Below are 13,860 nucleotides of genomic sequence, written 5' to 3' on the forward strand. Positions count from 1 at the left end.
CATGAACATCCGTCATCATAACAAGATATCTGTGATAGAAACTAAGGGAAATGTTTTCACTCATTAGTAATATTGATTTGTTTTCCTCCACAGAAACCTGATCGCGTTCACCGATCACGGCTCAGATCCGTACGTCCGCCTCTACCTGCTTCCTGACAAACGGAGGTCAGGGAGGAGGAAAACTCACACATTCAAGAAAACCCTCAACCCAGTTTTCGATCAGACGTGAGTTCCACCGCTCGGCTTTCACTTGAATTGTTCAAACATGTTGCGGTCAAATAGTTTTGGTAGTTGTTTGTTATTGACTGTAGCTGTTGTAAATGTCGTCCCCTCTCTGCCTGCTCAGGTTTGAGTTCAGCGTTTCCCTCGTGGAGCTCCACAGGCGGACTCTGGACGTTGCGGTAAAGAACGGCGGAGGGTTGCTCTCCAAACATAAAGGCCTTCTGGGAAAGGTACGCACTTTCTCTGGGCAGGGAGATTCTACGTGTCTGTCTAAACCCTGAGTCTTGAAAGGAATTTATTTCTATCCAGATAGGATTCAGTGCCTTATGATCAAGTCATAGGGACCTTAATCTTGGGATTTGATGATCTGTCACTTAATGTAGAAACTTAAAATAGTGTTTAATCTGCAGAAATATCCACTATGAACCTGAAAAAACATATTCTCCTTTGACTTTTTTTTAATATATATAGTCTTTATTTCTGTCAATTGTGAAAAACAACTCTTTTTCTCATCAGGTCCTGGTGGATTTGAACCATGAGGACACTGCTAAGGGCTGGACACAATGGTTAGTTTTGATTTTTGATAACAACGATCTAGTGAAACAGTTCACGAGTCATGAGTGATGTTCAGGAAACTCTTTGATAAAGAAAATTCTCCCTTTTTTTGGTGAAAAGTTGCATTTGAAATCCAAAGGTTACTCTTTAATCAGATAACTACAAATTATTGTGGATGATAATGAGTAAAATGGCAAAAACGGGGTTCGTAGAGGTGCTTGAAATCCTTAATGTTGTGTTTTCAAGGTTTGAAAAGAGCTTGAATTTTGGACAAAGTACTTGAAAATGTTTGGAATTGTATCCACATACGACATGAACCTGCAGCTGCGTCAGTGTAAAAGCCTTCTACTGCCGCCATTTGTTACTGAGATCAGGTGCAAAGGTATCATGTTGTTGTTGTTGTTGTTATCTGCATCTCCATGGCAACCTTTGCAGGATTTGTACAATGCCAGAGTTGCTTTTAAATGAAGTACTCACATCCCCTTGAAAAGGCACTCGTGATAATATCATTTAATAACAAAACACTGGTGTCAGAGCCCGCTGAAATAAAAGCCTGAAAGTTCCCAAAATAAAAGCCTCTTCCTCCTCCTGCAGGTATGAGCTGAGTGAAGATGGCCTGGCAAAGCCCCACCAGCTTTAGGCGGCGCCGATGAGGACCACCATCATCATCATCATCACCACCATCATCACCACCGCCCCTCACTATATCACTTCCATTCAGCTGTAGGGCTTTTATTTTCTCATCGCTCGTTAAGTGTACAAAAGGAAACAGAAAAAGCAGCTTTTGACATTCATTTAATCACATCAGTCGCAAGGCAAACCTCCCCTTTAAGAAGTGCAAGGCTGATCGACTAAAGGGAGTATACGACACGTAGAATACTATATACACATAACGTACTGCTGCGGAAGTCTATATTACCTATATTACTAGGAGAAACTATAACAACTGTAGAGGAAGACAATCTATTTTTTATGTTGCTGTCGCATCAGTTCCCCGCCTCGAGAATGACCATGTACAAGTTTGTAAATATAAACAACGATGCGGGACGAGACAGACGGCGGCAAGAGTGTTCTGGAGATGATAGAGAGGTGCGGTCTCTTACTTGGCCAAATGATTGTCGTTTTATTTGATTCGTTGTTGTTGTTTTTTTTAAATGAAAAACATTCTGGACAGAGTCCCTGAAGTAGAGCAGGCGGGCGGTCGCAGGGAAACACGCCACCAAAGAGACAAGAAGTATTTAATTCGTTCCACCCTCGGGGGTTTCGGCGACGCAGCTCGACTCTGGTTTTATGACACTGTAGTAACGCGTGTATCAGCCAAGTTAGGGACAAACATGTTATGTTGTGGGGTTTTCTTTTCTTAACACACCTGCTGTTGCACCGACACAAGGCCGTTGTTGGGTGTCACTGAATATTTGCACATCTGTGTGCTTTTTTTTTAATCTATCGGGGATCATCATCGCTCTAAGGTGGAATTCAAGCGGCGTCTAAATGTATCCAGGCGAAAACGATCTGTTTTTATGTCAGATTTAAAATATTTATAATTTAAATAGCTAAATGAAAGTATCACGTTTTGAAATAATGTAAATGAGCTTTTGTAAAAAGAAATAGTTTGACATTTTTAGATGAGAAGATGCCTCCTGGGCTACACGGTGGTGTGGTGGTTAGCACTGTCGCCTCACAGCGAGAAGGTTCCAGGTTCGCATCCCAACTGGGGCCCTTCTGTGTGGAGTTTGCATGGTCTCCCCGTGTCTGCGTGGGTTTCCTCCGGGTTCTCCGGTTTCCTCCCACAGTCCAAAGACGTGCAGGTGTTCGGTTCATTGATGACTCTAAATCACCCGTAGGTGTGAATGGTTGTCTGTCTCTGTGCGTCTCTATGTGTCCTGTGATAGACTGGCGTCCTGTCCAGGCGGGACCCCGCCTCACGCCCGACGTCAGCTGGGATCGGCTCCAGCCCCCCCCCGACCCCGACAGGGACAAGTGGTTGAAGATGAATGAATGAATGAAGATGCTTCCCTGTGATCTGTCAGTTACGAGATGGTTAGCTTAGCTTAGCACAAAGACTTGAATCAGGGGGAAACTGTTAGCATAGCTCGGTGTAAAATTCACAGATTTATATCTGATGTCTTGTTTGTTTAATCCGTGCACAATAGGAGTTCAAAGTGTCCATAAGTGAGCTTAAGAAGTGCTGATGGGTGGATTTTGTTACCTTCAGACGGACCGAGCTAGCTGTTCCCCTCTGTTTCCAGTCTTTATGCTAAGCTAAGTTAGCCCATCGCTGCTGGCTTTCTGTTCGACAGACAGAGGGCGCATCGATAATCTCACCCAACTATCGATAAGAACAAGAAACCACGCACGTTTCTTAAAATGTTAGCTACTCCGTCAAATCAAAATGTATTTAAAATGAAGTGATTCAATTTTCAAAGCCACTATATGTAGAAGTTTAAAATGATTTTCCAAAGCGCACCACGACGACCTGTCGACTCTTTATTCAGCCTCATTTGGAACGTGCTCCCCGAACCTCCTTCACGTTCACTCGTTGTGTTGATTTATTCAGTTTATAATGTATATTTTCACATTAATAGTCATTTCACACTCACTTCTCTGATACTCTCAAGTTTCCTGCTGTGTTCTTTGATCAGTGTTAAGAAAAACTCTTTATTTCCCGGCCTTTTTTCACATTAAAAGCCTCGTAGCTTTCCGTTTATTGGTAATCTTTCAACGCGGAAACAACCAGGAGTGAACGTAGGAGAGTATTTGTGATAAGAGAAACAAAGTGCTGTGGAAATGTCAAACACTGCGCTTTAATCACACAACGTTTCTACAAATAGTGGCTTGAACAAGTGAGAACATTGGAGTATTTCCACATTTCCAAAAACGTTTGTTTGTCGCTGTTTCAGTGAGGTTGACGTCACGATAATGTCCGCTACGATCGGTCTCATCTTGTTTATGAATCAACATTAGTCTTAACTCGTCGTGAAGTGTCACTTTCAACTCGTCCTTGTGTCTTTGGGTGAGACGCGCACAAACTACGCAGTCTGAAGACGGACGCAACCAGCGCTGAAAATGACCTTTACCTTTTTTTTGTTTTGTGTACATAAACTTTTTTCACGCACATCATGTTAAACACTGCTTTGACTTCAACAGCACTTGCTTAGAAGGGTTTATATCAAACACACAATATATCGTTCTCTGTGTCAAAGACGTGTAATAAATGCATAAATGATCTACGTGGCCCTCCAGAGAGCAGCGATCAAGGCTCGTGTGACCTTTGACCTTCAGTACACGAATATATAGATCTTTGCCTTGTTGTGTTCACACCAAGCATCAGAAAAGTATTTTACACTATGTATGCAAACTGCCGTTCTACATTTGATGTCTTTTAATGTTTTTTTATTTGTGATTCGCAGCCGTCACCCTCGTTGTCTTGTCCTGTGTTTTATTTTGTAGGACTCGAGAAGGTGTGTGTGTGTGAGCCGTAATGGATCTGAGAGAGGTGGTTTGTGTTCTCCATCTTCTTAATTTATCTTGTGCCTTAAGATTCCCACCACGGAGATATTTACATGTGTAAAGAGAACCGACAACATGCTTTAACACTTCCCCATGTTTCAGAGTGTCTCCTAATTGTCTTTTAAAACAAATAAAGAGCTTTAGCTGGCAATAGCAGCGTGATGCTGTACACCACTGTGGCCTCTGATCATTTTTTATATTTCTCACTTTTGAATATGATTTCTTTTTGATCAAGCAGAACTGTAGCCATGTGGGCGTGCGTTTGAATGGCGTTTCTCTCCTTTCTCTCAGTCCATGGAGTGAATGCTCGGCCTATAGTGACTCTGGTCTTTGCCCGTCTCCGCTCACTCAGCTGCTGGGACAAAGAAGCAGCTGCAGGATCGGCAAACTCCATTTCACCCAGTGCCAGCCTACAGTAGCTGCACCCAACAACAGACTACCCTGGCAACCAGCAACGCCCAACGCTATTGGCTGCTGCCATGGAAACACAACGGGACAGAAAGTCATTGTCAAACCCGTAAAAAAATGTTAATTTTTAAATATTAATTCAGACTAAATATATATTTTTATGTAAAAACCATACTTTCATTCTGTACCCCACAAAACGCCCGTGGTTGTTTTATTTTATTATTTTATTTTTTAAATATAGCTTTTAATAAAGATTCTCCATATTCAACCTTTAATTGTGTTTACAGCTTAAATAGGCTTGGGGTTTTTTTGTACTTCTGCTTCTGCACCTCATGTCTCCCAAAACTGTGGTTTACTCCGTCAGAGTTTTATTTTGAAAATCCGCCACCGGAAACGCCGCATCCACTCGCAGGTGCTTTGGATTGACGCTGAGCGCGCTCAAGCCTCCAGCAGCAGAAACGCCCTGCATCCTCTCTCCTCTCCTCCGACATCCATCCACCCACCGACCCACCGACCGACCGCGCACTCCTCCCCCTCCCCGGCTCTCCTCTGCTCCTCCTGCCGCGGAGAAGCTCCTCTGAGCGGGAAGAAAGACGAACCGAGCCTCGTTGGGAGAAATGGCCTTTTAACCCTTGGGAGAATCACCCAGAAGAGACATGGAGCCTCTGCCTTCTTCCTTCTTCCTCCACCTCCTCCTCCTCCTCCTCCTCGCTTCCCTGAGCCCCGCTTCTGCAGACCGGAGACTCGGTGAGTGATTTAACGGAGGGTTGTGTTTACACCGAGCCGCGTCCGTCGCTTCCTCCTCGGGGCCATTTTTGCAGACGGAGACGGTCTGTGTCAATGTTGGCGGCCGGGACCGCTGCACCGCCTCCCCGCAGCTGCACCTGAGCAGGGGACAGCAAACACGGTGGTCCGGGAAATACGGTTCAGCAGAAAGAGGCTGCAAATAAAAGCAAGTGTGGAGGAAAAACAGAGAAATCAGGTCATAAAGTCCGAGCTGAGCCCCGCGGAGGCGCCGGGAGTCGGTGCACAAGTCGGTAAACTGCGAATACAGGGACATTAGACCTCAGTTCATTAGGGATTACAGCTGTAATCCAGGACTGTTTGTTACAATTATAATTATACTTATTATTTGTATTCATATTAGATACAAAACAATTCAAACATGGCTAAAAATCAACCATGCAATAGAGAAAATATGTCTGAAATAACCACGTTGTCTATGCATTATGGATATACACTTCAGATACACTTCAATAATATAAATTATTAAAGTATAAGAGTTCAAATAAACACTTATTAAAATTAAATAATAACTAGTCCATATTATTTGACATTGTTCAGGAATAAAGATCAAATATTTATGTAATAAAAATATATATTTAATGTATTTATTTAAGTATTCAGAGTCTAATTTAGACATGACCACCCAGAATATATTAAAATGAATAATAGAAAATAATAGAAATATATAAAGGAAACATTTAATAGGTCATTCAATTCATTTAAATATAAATAAATAAAAGAATAAAAAGGAGGTTATTGAGAAAATAATGCAGGAATGTCATTAGCCTAATAAATACATAGAAATAAAATATATACATTTGTAAAGATACACATGAAACAGACAAAGTGAAGTATAGTAAAAAATAATACATTTAAAATAAATGAATGGTTTTTAATAATAAATAAATAATGAAATTAGAATGATTAGGAAAATAAATACAAAAATAGGAAATAATAATTCATGATAGCTAAAAATATAAAAATGAATACATTATAAATATAGAAATAGCAAACTAACAAAATAGAAACTATAACAACAACATCAAATATAAAAACAGTCAGTGCGGCGTTTGTGTAAACTAGAGCAGGCAACGACCAGTGGCAACATCAACGCAGAGCAATGAGAAGCTTATACACACACTCTAGTCCTTAGCTCTGGGCTCCTGACAGAGACCGCTATTGATCTGTAATATGGAGGTGTGTGTGTGTGTGTGCGTGTGTGTGTGTGTGTGCGCTGCAGACACTAATTCCCTCGTGCACGAAGTTTATAAATATCAGATGTCTAATATTCCCCTGCTGATCTGAGAATCACAGGCTGCAGGATGACTGATGCAGAGATGTGGTGAGAAGAGGTGGAGGAGGAGGAGGAAGAGCAGGAAGAAGCGGGTGTTGAGAGGGAGGTGTGTGTGTGTGTGTGTGTGTGTGTGTGTGTGTGTGTGTGCGCGTCTCCAGACCCTCCTCTTCTCTCCTTCAGATTACATAACCAGCATACAGAGAGTATGGCAGCCACAGCACAGACTCCTCTCAGGAGACGGGCAGAAAACAAGAGAGAGCACCGAGCAGCCGCGCTCAGCCTCCATTTACACATTCACACTTTATTTATTTACACCATATTTCCTGTGATAGGTTTATCTACCTGTACTGGCGTTGGTGTGTATGGTTAAATGGGCAGATGTCTGTACCAATCCTGCAGTAACCCCACAGGGGATTTAGCTACTTGTGCATTTTTGACATTTTATTCTTTTCTTTATTATCCACAGTTTTTAGTATTTCATAAGCATAATGCAATATTGTCTTGACTTTATGCTTATTGACGTAATGCTTCTGTGGGAGTTACAACAGTAAGAGCGTACTCACACTGTCCTTCCGCACCACGACCAGGGCTTTAGGGTACTTGTCCCCCCTCCCTCTCCCCCCGCGCCCCAGCCCCGTTTGTACTCACACTACCTGGGCCTTGGCCAATGCTTCTTGCTGTCCATACGTCATCACGCCGTAACACGTCACACGCGTTGATCGCGTTTGTGTGGCTTTGTTTACAAATCTTTCCACAGACCTCGGAGTTTTTGTGCGTCTTGTCGACTGTTTTTGAATCTTTTCATCGACCAAATCTGCAGTAAACACTCCACCTCCGCATCACACCAACGTGAACCTTTCACCGCCATTGTTGTTGTTGTTAAATGTCCGCGCATGGTCCGTCCTTCTATTTACATGTCCGAACAGGCGGACATAACGCTACCGCCGTAGGCATCGTGCTCGTACACGTGCGCACGCTCATGCTCGCACATGTGCAAACGGCTCTACAAGGCCCACCTCTCTCAGACGGGCCGTGGACGGCCAGCTGGCCGCAGTTATGCGCGGAACGGGTGCACTGACACTGGTCAAACGCACTAGGCTTTAGCTGAAAAACCTGTTTTGGCCCCGGCCAGAAGGACAGTGTGAGTACGCCCTAAACTATCATTTTCCGAGACGCCATCTGTTGGAGTGGACCTGCATGGCTCCATGTAAACAGGAAGTAGTTCAGCAGGATATGCCCCCTCGCTTTGATACCAAAGACTTTTGACCAAATTTCATAATTTTATTTTTCTTATTTGGCTTCAAAGCTGGTCCCTCTTGAGTCTTATTGTTATGTAATGGTTTTAACAAGAAATAATACACTCACCAGCCACTTTATCAGGTACACCTTGCTAGTACCGGGTTGGACCCCCTTTTGCCTTCAGAACTGCTTCAGGGCGCACTCACACTGTCCTTCCGCACCGGGCCAAAACCGTTTTTTTGGCTAAAGCCTAGTGCGTTTGACCAGTGTGAGTGAAACCGCTCCGTGCATAACTGCGGACAGCGGGCCGTCCACGACCCGTCTGAGAGAGGTGGGCTTTTGTAGAGCGCGTTTGCACATGTACGAGCACGAGCGTGCACACGAGCACGAGGCCTACGGCGGTTCTGACGTAATTTATGTGTGCGCCTGTTCGGACATAGAAAATAGAAGGAGGGACCATGCACGGACATTTAACAACAACAACAATGGCGGTGAAAGGATCACTTTGGTGTGATGCGGAGGTGGAGTGTTTACTGCAGATGTGGTCTATGGAAAGATTTGTAAACAAAGCCACGCATCGCGATGACGTCATCAATGCGTGTGACGTGTTACGGCGTGATGACGTATGGACAGCAAGAAGCATTTGCGCGAGGCCCAGGTAGTGTGAGTACAAACGGGCCTGGGGCGCGGGGGGAGAGGGAGGGGGGACAAGTACCCTAAAGCCCGGGGCGCGGTGCGGAAGGACAGTGTGAGTGCGCCCTAAATCCTTCTTGGCATAGATTCAACAAGGTACTGGAAACATACCTAAGAGAGTTTGGTCCATATTGACATGATAGCATCGCCCAGTTGCTGCAGATTTGTCGGCTGCACATCCATGATGCCAATGTCCCGTTCCACCACATCCCAAAGGGGCTCTGTTAGATTGAGATCTGAGGAGCCATTTGAGTTCAGTGAACTCATCGTCATGTTCAAGAAACCAGTCTGAGAGGATTCACACTTTATGACATGGCGCGTTATCCTGCTGGAAGTAGCAATCAGAAGATGGGTACACTGTGGTCATAAAGGGATGGGCACGTTCAGCAACAATACTCAGGGAGGCTGTGGCGTTGACACCATGCTCAATTGGTACTAATGGGCCCAAAGTCGCCAAGAAGCACCATTACACCACCACCTCCAGCCTGAACCGCTGATACAAGGCAGGATGGATGCGTGCTTTCATGTCGTTGACGCCAAATTCTGAGACTCATCAGACCAGGCATGTTTTTCCGATCTTCTATTTTTTTTGGTGAGCCTGTGCGAATTGTAGCCTCAATTTCCTGTTCTTAGCTGACAGGAGTGGCATCGCTGTGGTCTTCTGCTGCTGTAGCCCATCCGCCTCAAGGTTCGACGTGTTGCGCGTTCACAGATGCTCTCCTGCATTCCTCTGTTGGAACCAGTGGATATTTGAGTTCCTGTTGCCTTTCTATCAGCTCCAACCAGTCTGGCCATTCTCCTTTGACCTCTGGCTAAAACAAGGCATTTGCACCTGCAGAACTGCCACTCACTGGATATTTGCTCTTTTTGGGACCATGCTCTGTAAAAACCCTAAAGATGGTTGTGCGTGAAAATCCCAGTAGATCAGCAGTTTGTGAAACACTAAGAGCTCCCGCCTGGCACCAACAACCACGCCACGTTCAAAGTCATTTAAATCACCTTTCTTCCCCGTTCTGATGCTGCTTTGAACTGCAGCACATCCTCTTTACTATGTCTACATGCCTAAATGCATTGAGTTGCTGCCATGTGATTGGCTGATTAGAACTTTGCGTTAACGCGCAGCTGGACAGGTGCACCTAATAAAGTGGCCGTGAGGATATATTTATGTATTTCAAATAAGTTGAAGTAAGTTATTTTAAAATCTGTAACACATTTTGAATACCTTTAAAATCACATTTCATAGTGATGAGGCACGGTCAGTGCTCTGTTACGGTTTGTACATACAGTGATGTATGTTTCCTGTACTGTGAAGCTTCTCTGTGAGCCATACTCTCCCCCCTGAGGTTTGAGCCACAGGCAGCGTTCAGCTCTTCTAATCATTAACCTGGGCCTGGAGAAGGTCACTGCTGGTTCGCCTGGTGTGACCGTAGCCATGGCAACACTCATGAACATCTTATTCATGGTGATTAGTTGGTCGGGGCTGGGCGAGGCTGCAGAGCTGCTGAGGTGGTTTACTGTAACTGTTCTGTGTGACGCAGGACATGGACGGATGGGTTTTTCTGGTCCAGTTTCACAAGAAAAATCAAGATAAATCATCTAATATTTACGTAGAGGAACAGAATATTGGTTTATGTGTGTGACTGAAGCATGTTTGTGTCAGTAAATCAGAATGGTATACAGTGGCAGATTTCAAACATCTTGTACGGGTGAGTTGTGTAGTTATTGTTTAGCATATTGGACTAGAGTTAAGAGCTTTGATATCTGCCTGAACCCCATTAGATCAGGTTATAATTTCTCAGAATTCCCTCGGGCTTGAATTTAGTCAGGTGTCCTGACTTTTTATTCGGTCATCTTTGAAATGCAGACCTTATAGTCTATGTAATGTCATGAATAATGTTCGGGCTGTGTACCGCTGTGTGTGACCACAATCCTCTGGATGAAAAAGCAGTGGAAATACATGCACTTTTTCTGCATCCATCAGGAAGGGAGTCGAGAACAGCTTGATTTCTTTCTCAATGATAGAGACATCTTGGAAACGCTGACTGAATTCTGTCGTAAGAGATGTGACCACAGACACATATTTCTCCTTTTTAGCAGAGAGGTTGCTCTTTGGAAAACCACACGTGATTTCGGACAGCGTGGGGAAGTGCGCAACATTGAAGTTGTGCAGTTGTGACTCAAAGAGACGGAGCTTTGCGCAGAATGCTTTCATGTGCGCATACAGCTGTGGCACAAGCTGGTCTTTGCCGTGCAGGCTCGTGTTCAGTGTGTTAAGATGACCAGTAAGATCAACTAGAAATGCCAGGTCTGCCAACCACAGAGGGTCACTCAGTTCACAGAGAGGTTTGTCCTTCTCTTTCAAAAACTGATCAGTTTCTGATCTCAAAGAATAAAACCGCTGCAGCACGGAGCCGTGGCTGAGCCAGCGCACATCACAATGATAAAGTACGTCACTGTATTCAGCATCGACATCAGATAGGAAAGCTTGAAATTCTCTGTGATAGAGCCCTCGTGCTCGAATTATGTTTACCCTTCTCACAACTGTATTCATCACATCGCCAAGCTGGACTGTCTTGGCACAGAGGGCTTCTTGGTGGATGATACAGTGCATTTTAGCAGCCTCACCTCCACTCTCTTGCACCCTGGCGCACACCATAGAGGCCATTCCTTTGTGCTCGCCTGTCATAGCCGGAACCCCATCCGTTGTAACTCCACACAGCTTGTCCCATTTAAGATCCATCTTGTCAATTGCATCTGACACAGCTTCAAACATGTCCCTTCCCGTTGTTGTGCCCTTTAGCTTAACACTGCAAATGTGTTGGGGTACGGTGTTATTCAAACATCTTTCTTGGATGGTACACTGTCTATACACATACTTCACGTACGCTCAGTACATAACGGAAGGAAGGAAGACTGCATCCGAGAGCAACAGTACAAGAGAGCTCTGAATACAAAGGGCCACTGCTTCATTTGACCAGATGGATGGATCAATGACCTGGCTCTGAACAATCAGTGGAAGAGAAGAGGATGAGAGGACCCGGATAAAAGGATGAGGGAGGACGTTGTTTTGTCGCTGCAGTAGACAGAGAAGGGGGAAGGCAATGAGCGATTGCCACAAATTTAAGCTGCGGTGTTCGCACACACCACCTAATTAAGAAATAGGTTTCCTGCTCTACGGCAACAGAATAAAAATGATCGAATGCAGCCCTTTGTTCCACATCCTTTCTTTTGTGTTAGCCTTGATTGTCAGGTGGCATGTTGTCGGGACTGATCGTCTCTCTGAGCTGAAGCCCAAATAATTGGATTGCTGTCACTTTAACAAAAAAGAAACATTGAAAGTATGATACGCTGTGGAAGACACATCACATAGCAGCACATAGACAGGTCATATAGAAAGGCTATAATCAGCCACGGGAACAACCTGAAAGTGACTCAGCCTTTACGTAGAAGAGCTAAAAATAACATTACAAAAACCGGGGAAAGCTTTTAAAAGGCCTGGTCTTTTTCCTTCAGTCTGCGATCCCAGACTGTTATCAACTTTCCAGAGATGTAAACACGCCCGGCATAGCTAGATAACATTGTGTGGTGGAGGTTAGAGCTGAATGCTGAAGGAAAATGATGGGAGTCAGGTGACAGGGGCCAACTGTGTTAGAGGAAGAAAACAAACAACTGAACCTAATGCAGAGCAATGATTAGTCATTATTGGTTCGTTTGACGGGGATGCCCATTGATCAACAGAAAGAAACTGTACTGTAAAAGTCATTTATCATCTGTTGTCTCATACATAAATACTAAGGGTGTTATGATTTTTGATTATTAATCCAAAGTTTGGAGATTTGTGGCATTTTTTTACAGAGCAAAAGCAAAAGTTTTAAAAATGTATGAAACAATGTGAAGGGAATTTATTTGAGCCCTGGTGGAGTGGAAATGTCCCTTGTACATGCATCGCTCATTGCCTTCCCCATTCACGGCATAAATACGACATGTAAATGTGTAAGCCCTGACTCTGTTCATGTAGGGATTTTATGGATTTAAGTGTTTTTCTTTGGACATTTGACACCTGAAAATCTGACACATGCCGCCAGTTTGTCACAAATACATTTCATACATATTTTGAATATATTTAAACAGGCGACAAACTATATTTTGAGTTTTGATAGTTTGTAGAATTTGATTACAGTGTTGCTCGTACCAATGTCCACAAATATAACCGCACATTTATAAGGTTTATTAAATCATTTACTTTATTTTCAAGGTGACTGTTTTGAGTTCAATCAGTGGCCCTCTCCCTAAGGAGCAGGAGGTGTCTGATGCAAACAGACAGATGGCATCCTGGGAAATGTAGTGTCTCTGTCGTCAGCAAACACAGCTGGTGACGGCCCTGCCAGGAGGCATTAAAGGCCGCAGCCTGGAAGCTGCTCTTTGCTCACAGGGTGAAGTTGATTGAAATTCCATTCCTCCTGCATCGCCAGCTTGGCGTTGGTCCTCAGTGAAATACCGCAACCTATTTCACACTCTGCTGCTGGGAGTGATGAAAGCAGAGAGCAAGAAACTCAGGGTGGCAGCAAAAGTCCAAAAGTAGCATTCAGAGACATCTCCATATCCTCCACTTCTAACTGGATAGAGGAAGTGCTTATCTGGAAGTGAAAACATCTTTAAACCTCTTTACTAATCTCCTACTTTGACTTAAATCCTCCATATAACATGTCTCTTGATCATTTTGGGGTCACAGTAAAGTTTCTTAAAGACATGTTGGATCCACTTTTGCACCTATTACAGTATTAGAATGTATCATTTCTAATCTAATACAATTATAATGATGATATTTGTAGTAATAATAATGTATTTAGTTACTTGGGCATGGTTTTTTTGGCAACCTTGACTAACTACTCAGCGTTTGAGAGCATAACGCCCTAACAACTCTGTGTATGATCCTAATATCATTTGAACAATAGTTTTGTAACATGCAAACATAATTTAACATTCAAATTTACAAACCATACTTGTGCTTGTGTAACTTAGTTTCGTGGTATTTAATTTTTGGGCCTTGTGCACAAAGGTTTTTTTCCTGAAATATATTTCTGTTTCGTCATTCATGTCATTATTAAAGTACAGAAGTCCAATTAATAACTAAACGTAAGCTTTACAAAATT

General features: G+C 43.5%; 2 protein-coding genes across 4 annotated transcripts in view; both read left to right on the forward strand.

Annotated features, from left to right (window-relative positions):
• Nucleotides 1-4,456, forward strand: part of esyt2a (extended synaptotagmin-like protein 2a) — a 58,220-nt gene extending 53,764 nt beyond the window's left edge. For all 3 annotated transcript variants that reach the window (XM_083928432.1, XM_083928434.1, XM_083928433.1), the window contains 4 exons: nucleotides 94-225; nucleotides 347-452; nucleotides 739-788; nucleotides 1,372-4,456. In XM_083928432.1, coding sequence (XP_083784558.1) covers nucleotides 94-225; nucleotides 347-452; nucleotides 739-788; nucleotides 1,372-1,417 — 334 coding nt within the window. In that variant the 3' untranslated portion in view covers nucleotides 1,418-4,456. The remainder of the gene's footprint in view (nucleotides 1-93; nucleotides 226-346; nucleotides 453-738; nucleotides 789-1,371) is intronic.
• Nucleotides 4,457-5,351: 895 nt separating this feature from the next.
• The window catches only part of LOC310957503 (receptor-type tyrosine-protein phosphatase N2-like), a gene marked incomplete at its 5' end in the record, with an annotated part of 214,287 nt that continues 205,778 nt past the window's right edge, over nucleotides 5,352-13,860 (forward strand). Inside the window, one exon of the mRNA XM_083928087.1 lies at nucleotides 5,352-5,442. Coding sequence (XP_083784213.1) covers nucleotides 5,352-5,442 — 91 coding nt within the window. The remainder of the gene's footprint in view (nucleotides 5,443-13,860) is intronic.

The sequence above is a fragment of the Echiichthys vipera genome, assembly GCF_963691815.1.
Source record: "Echiichthys vipera genome assembly, chromosome: 15".
Lineage (NCBI taxonomy): Eukaryota > Metazoa > Chordata > Actinopteri > Perciformes > Trachinidae > Echiichthys > Echiichthys vipera.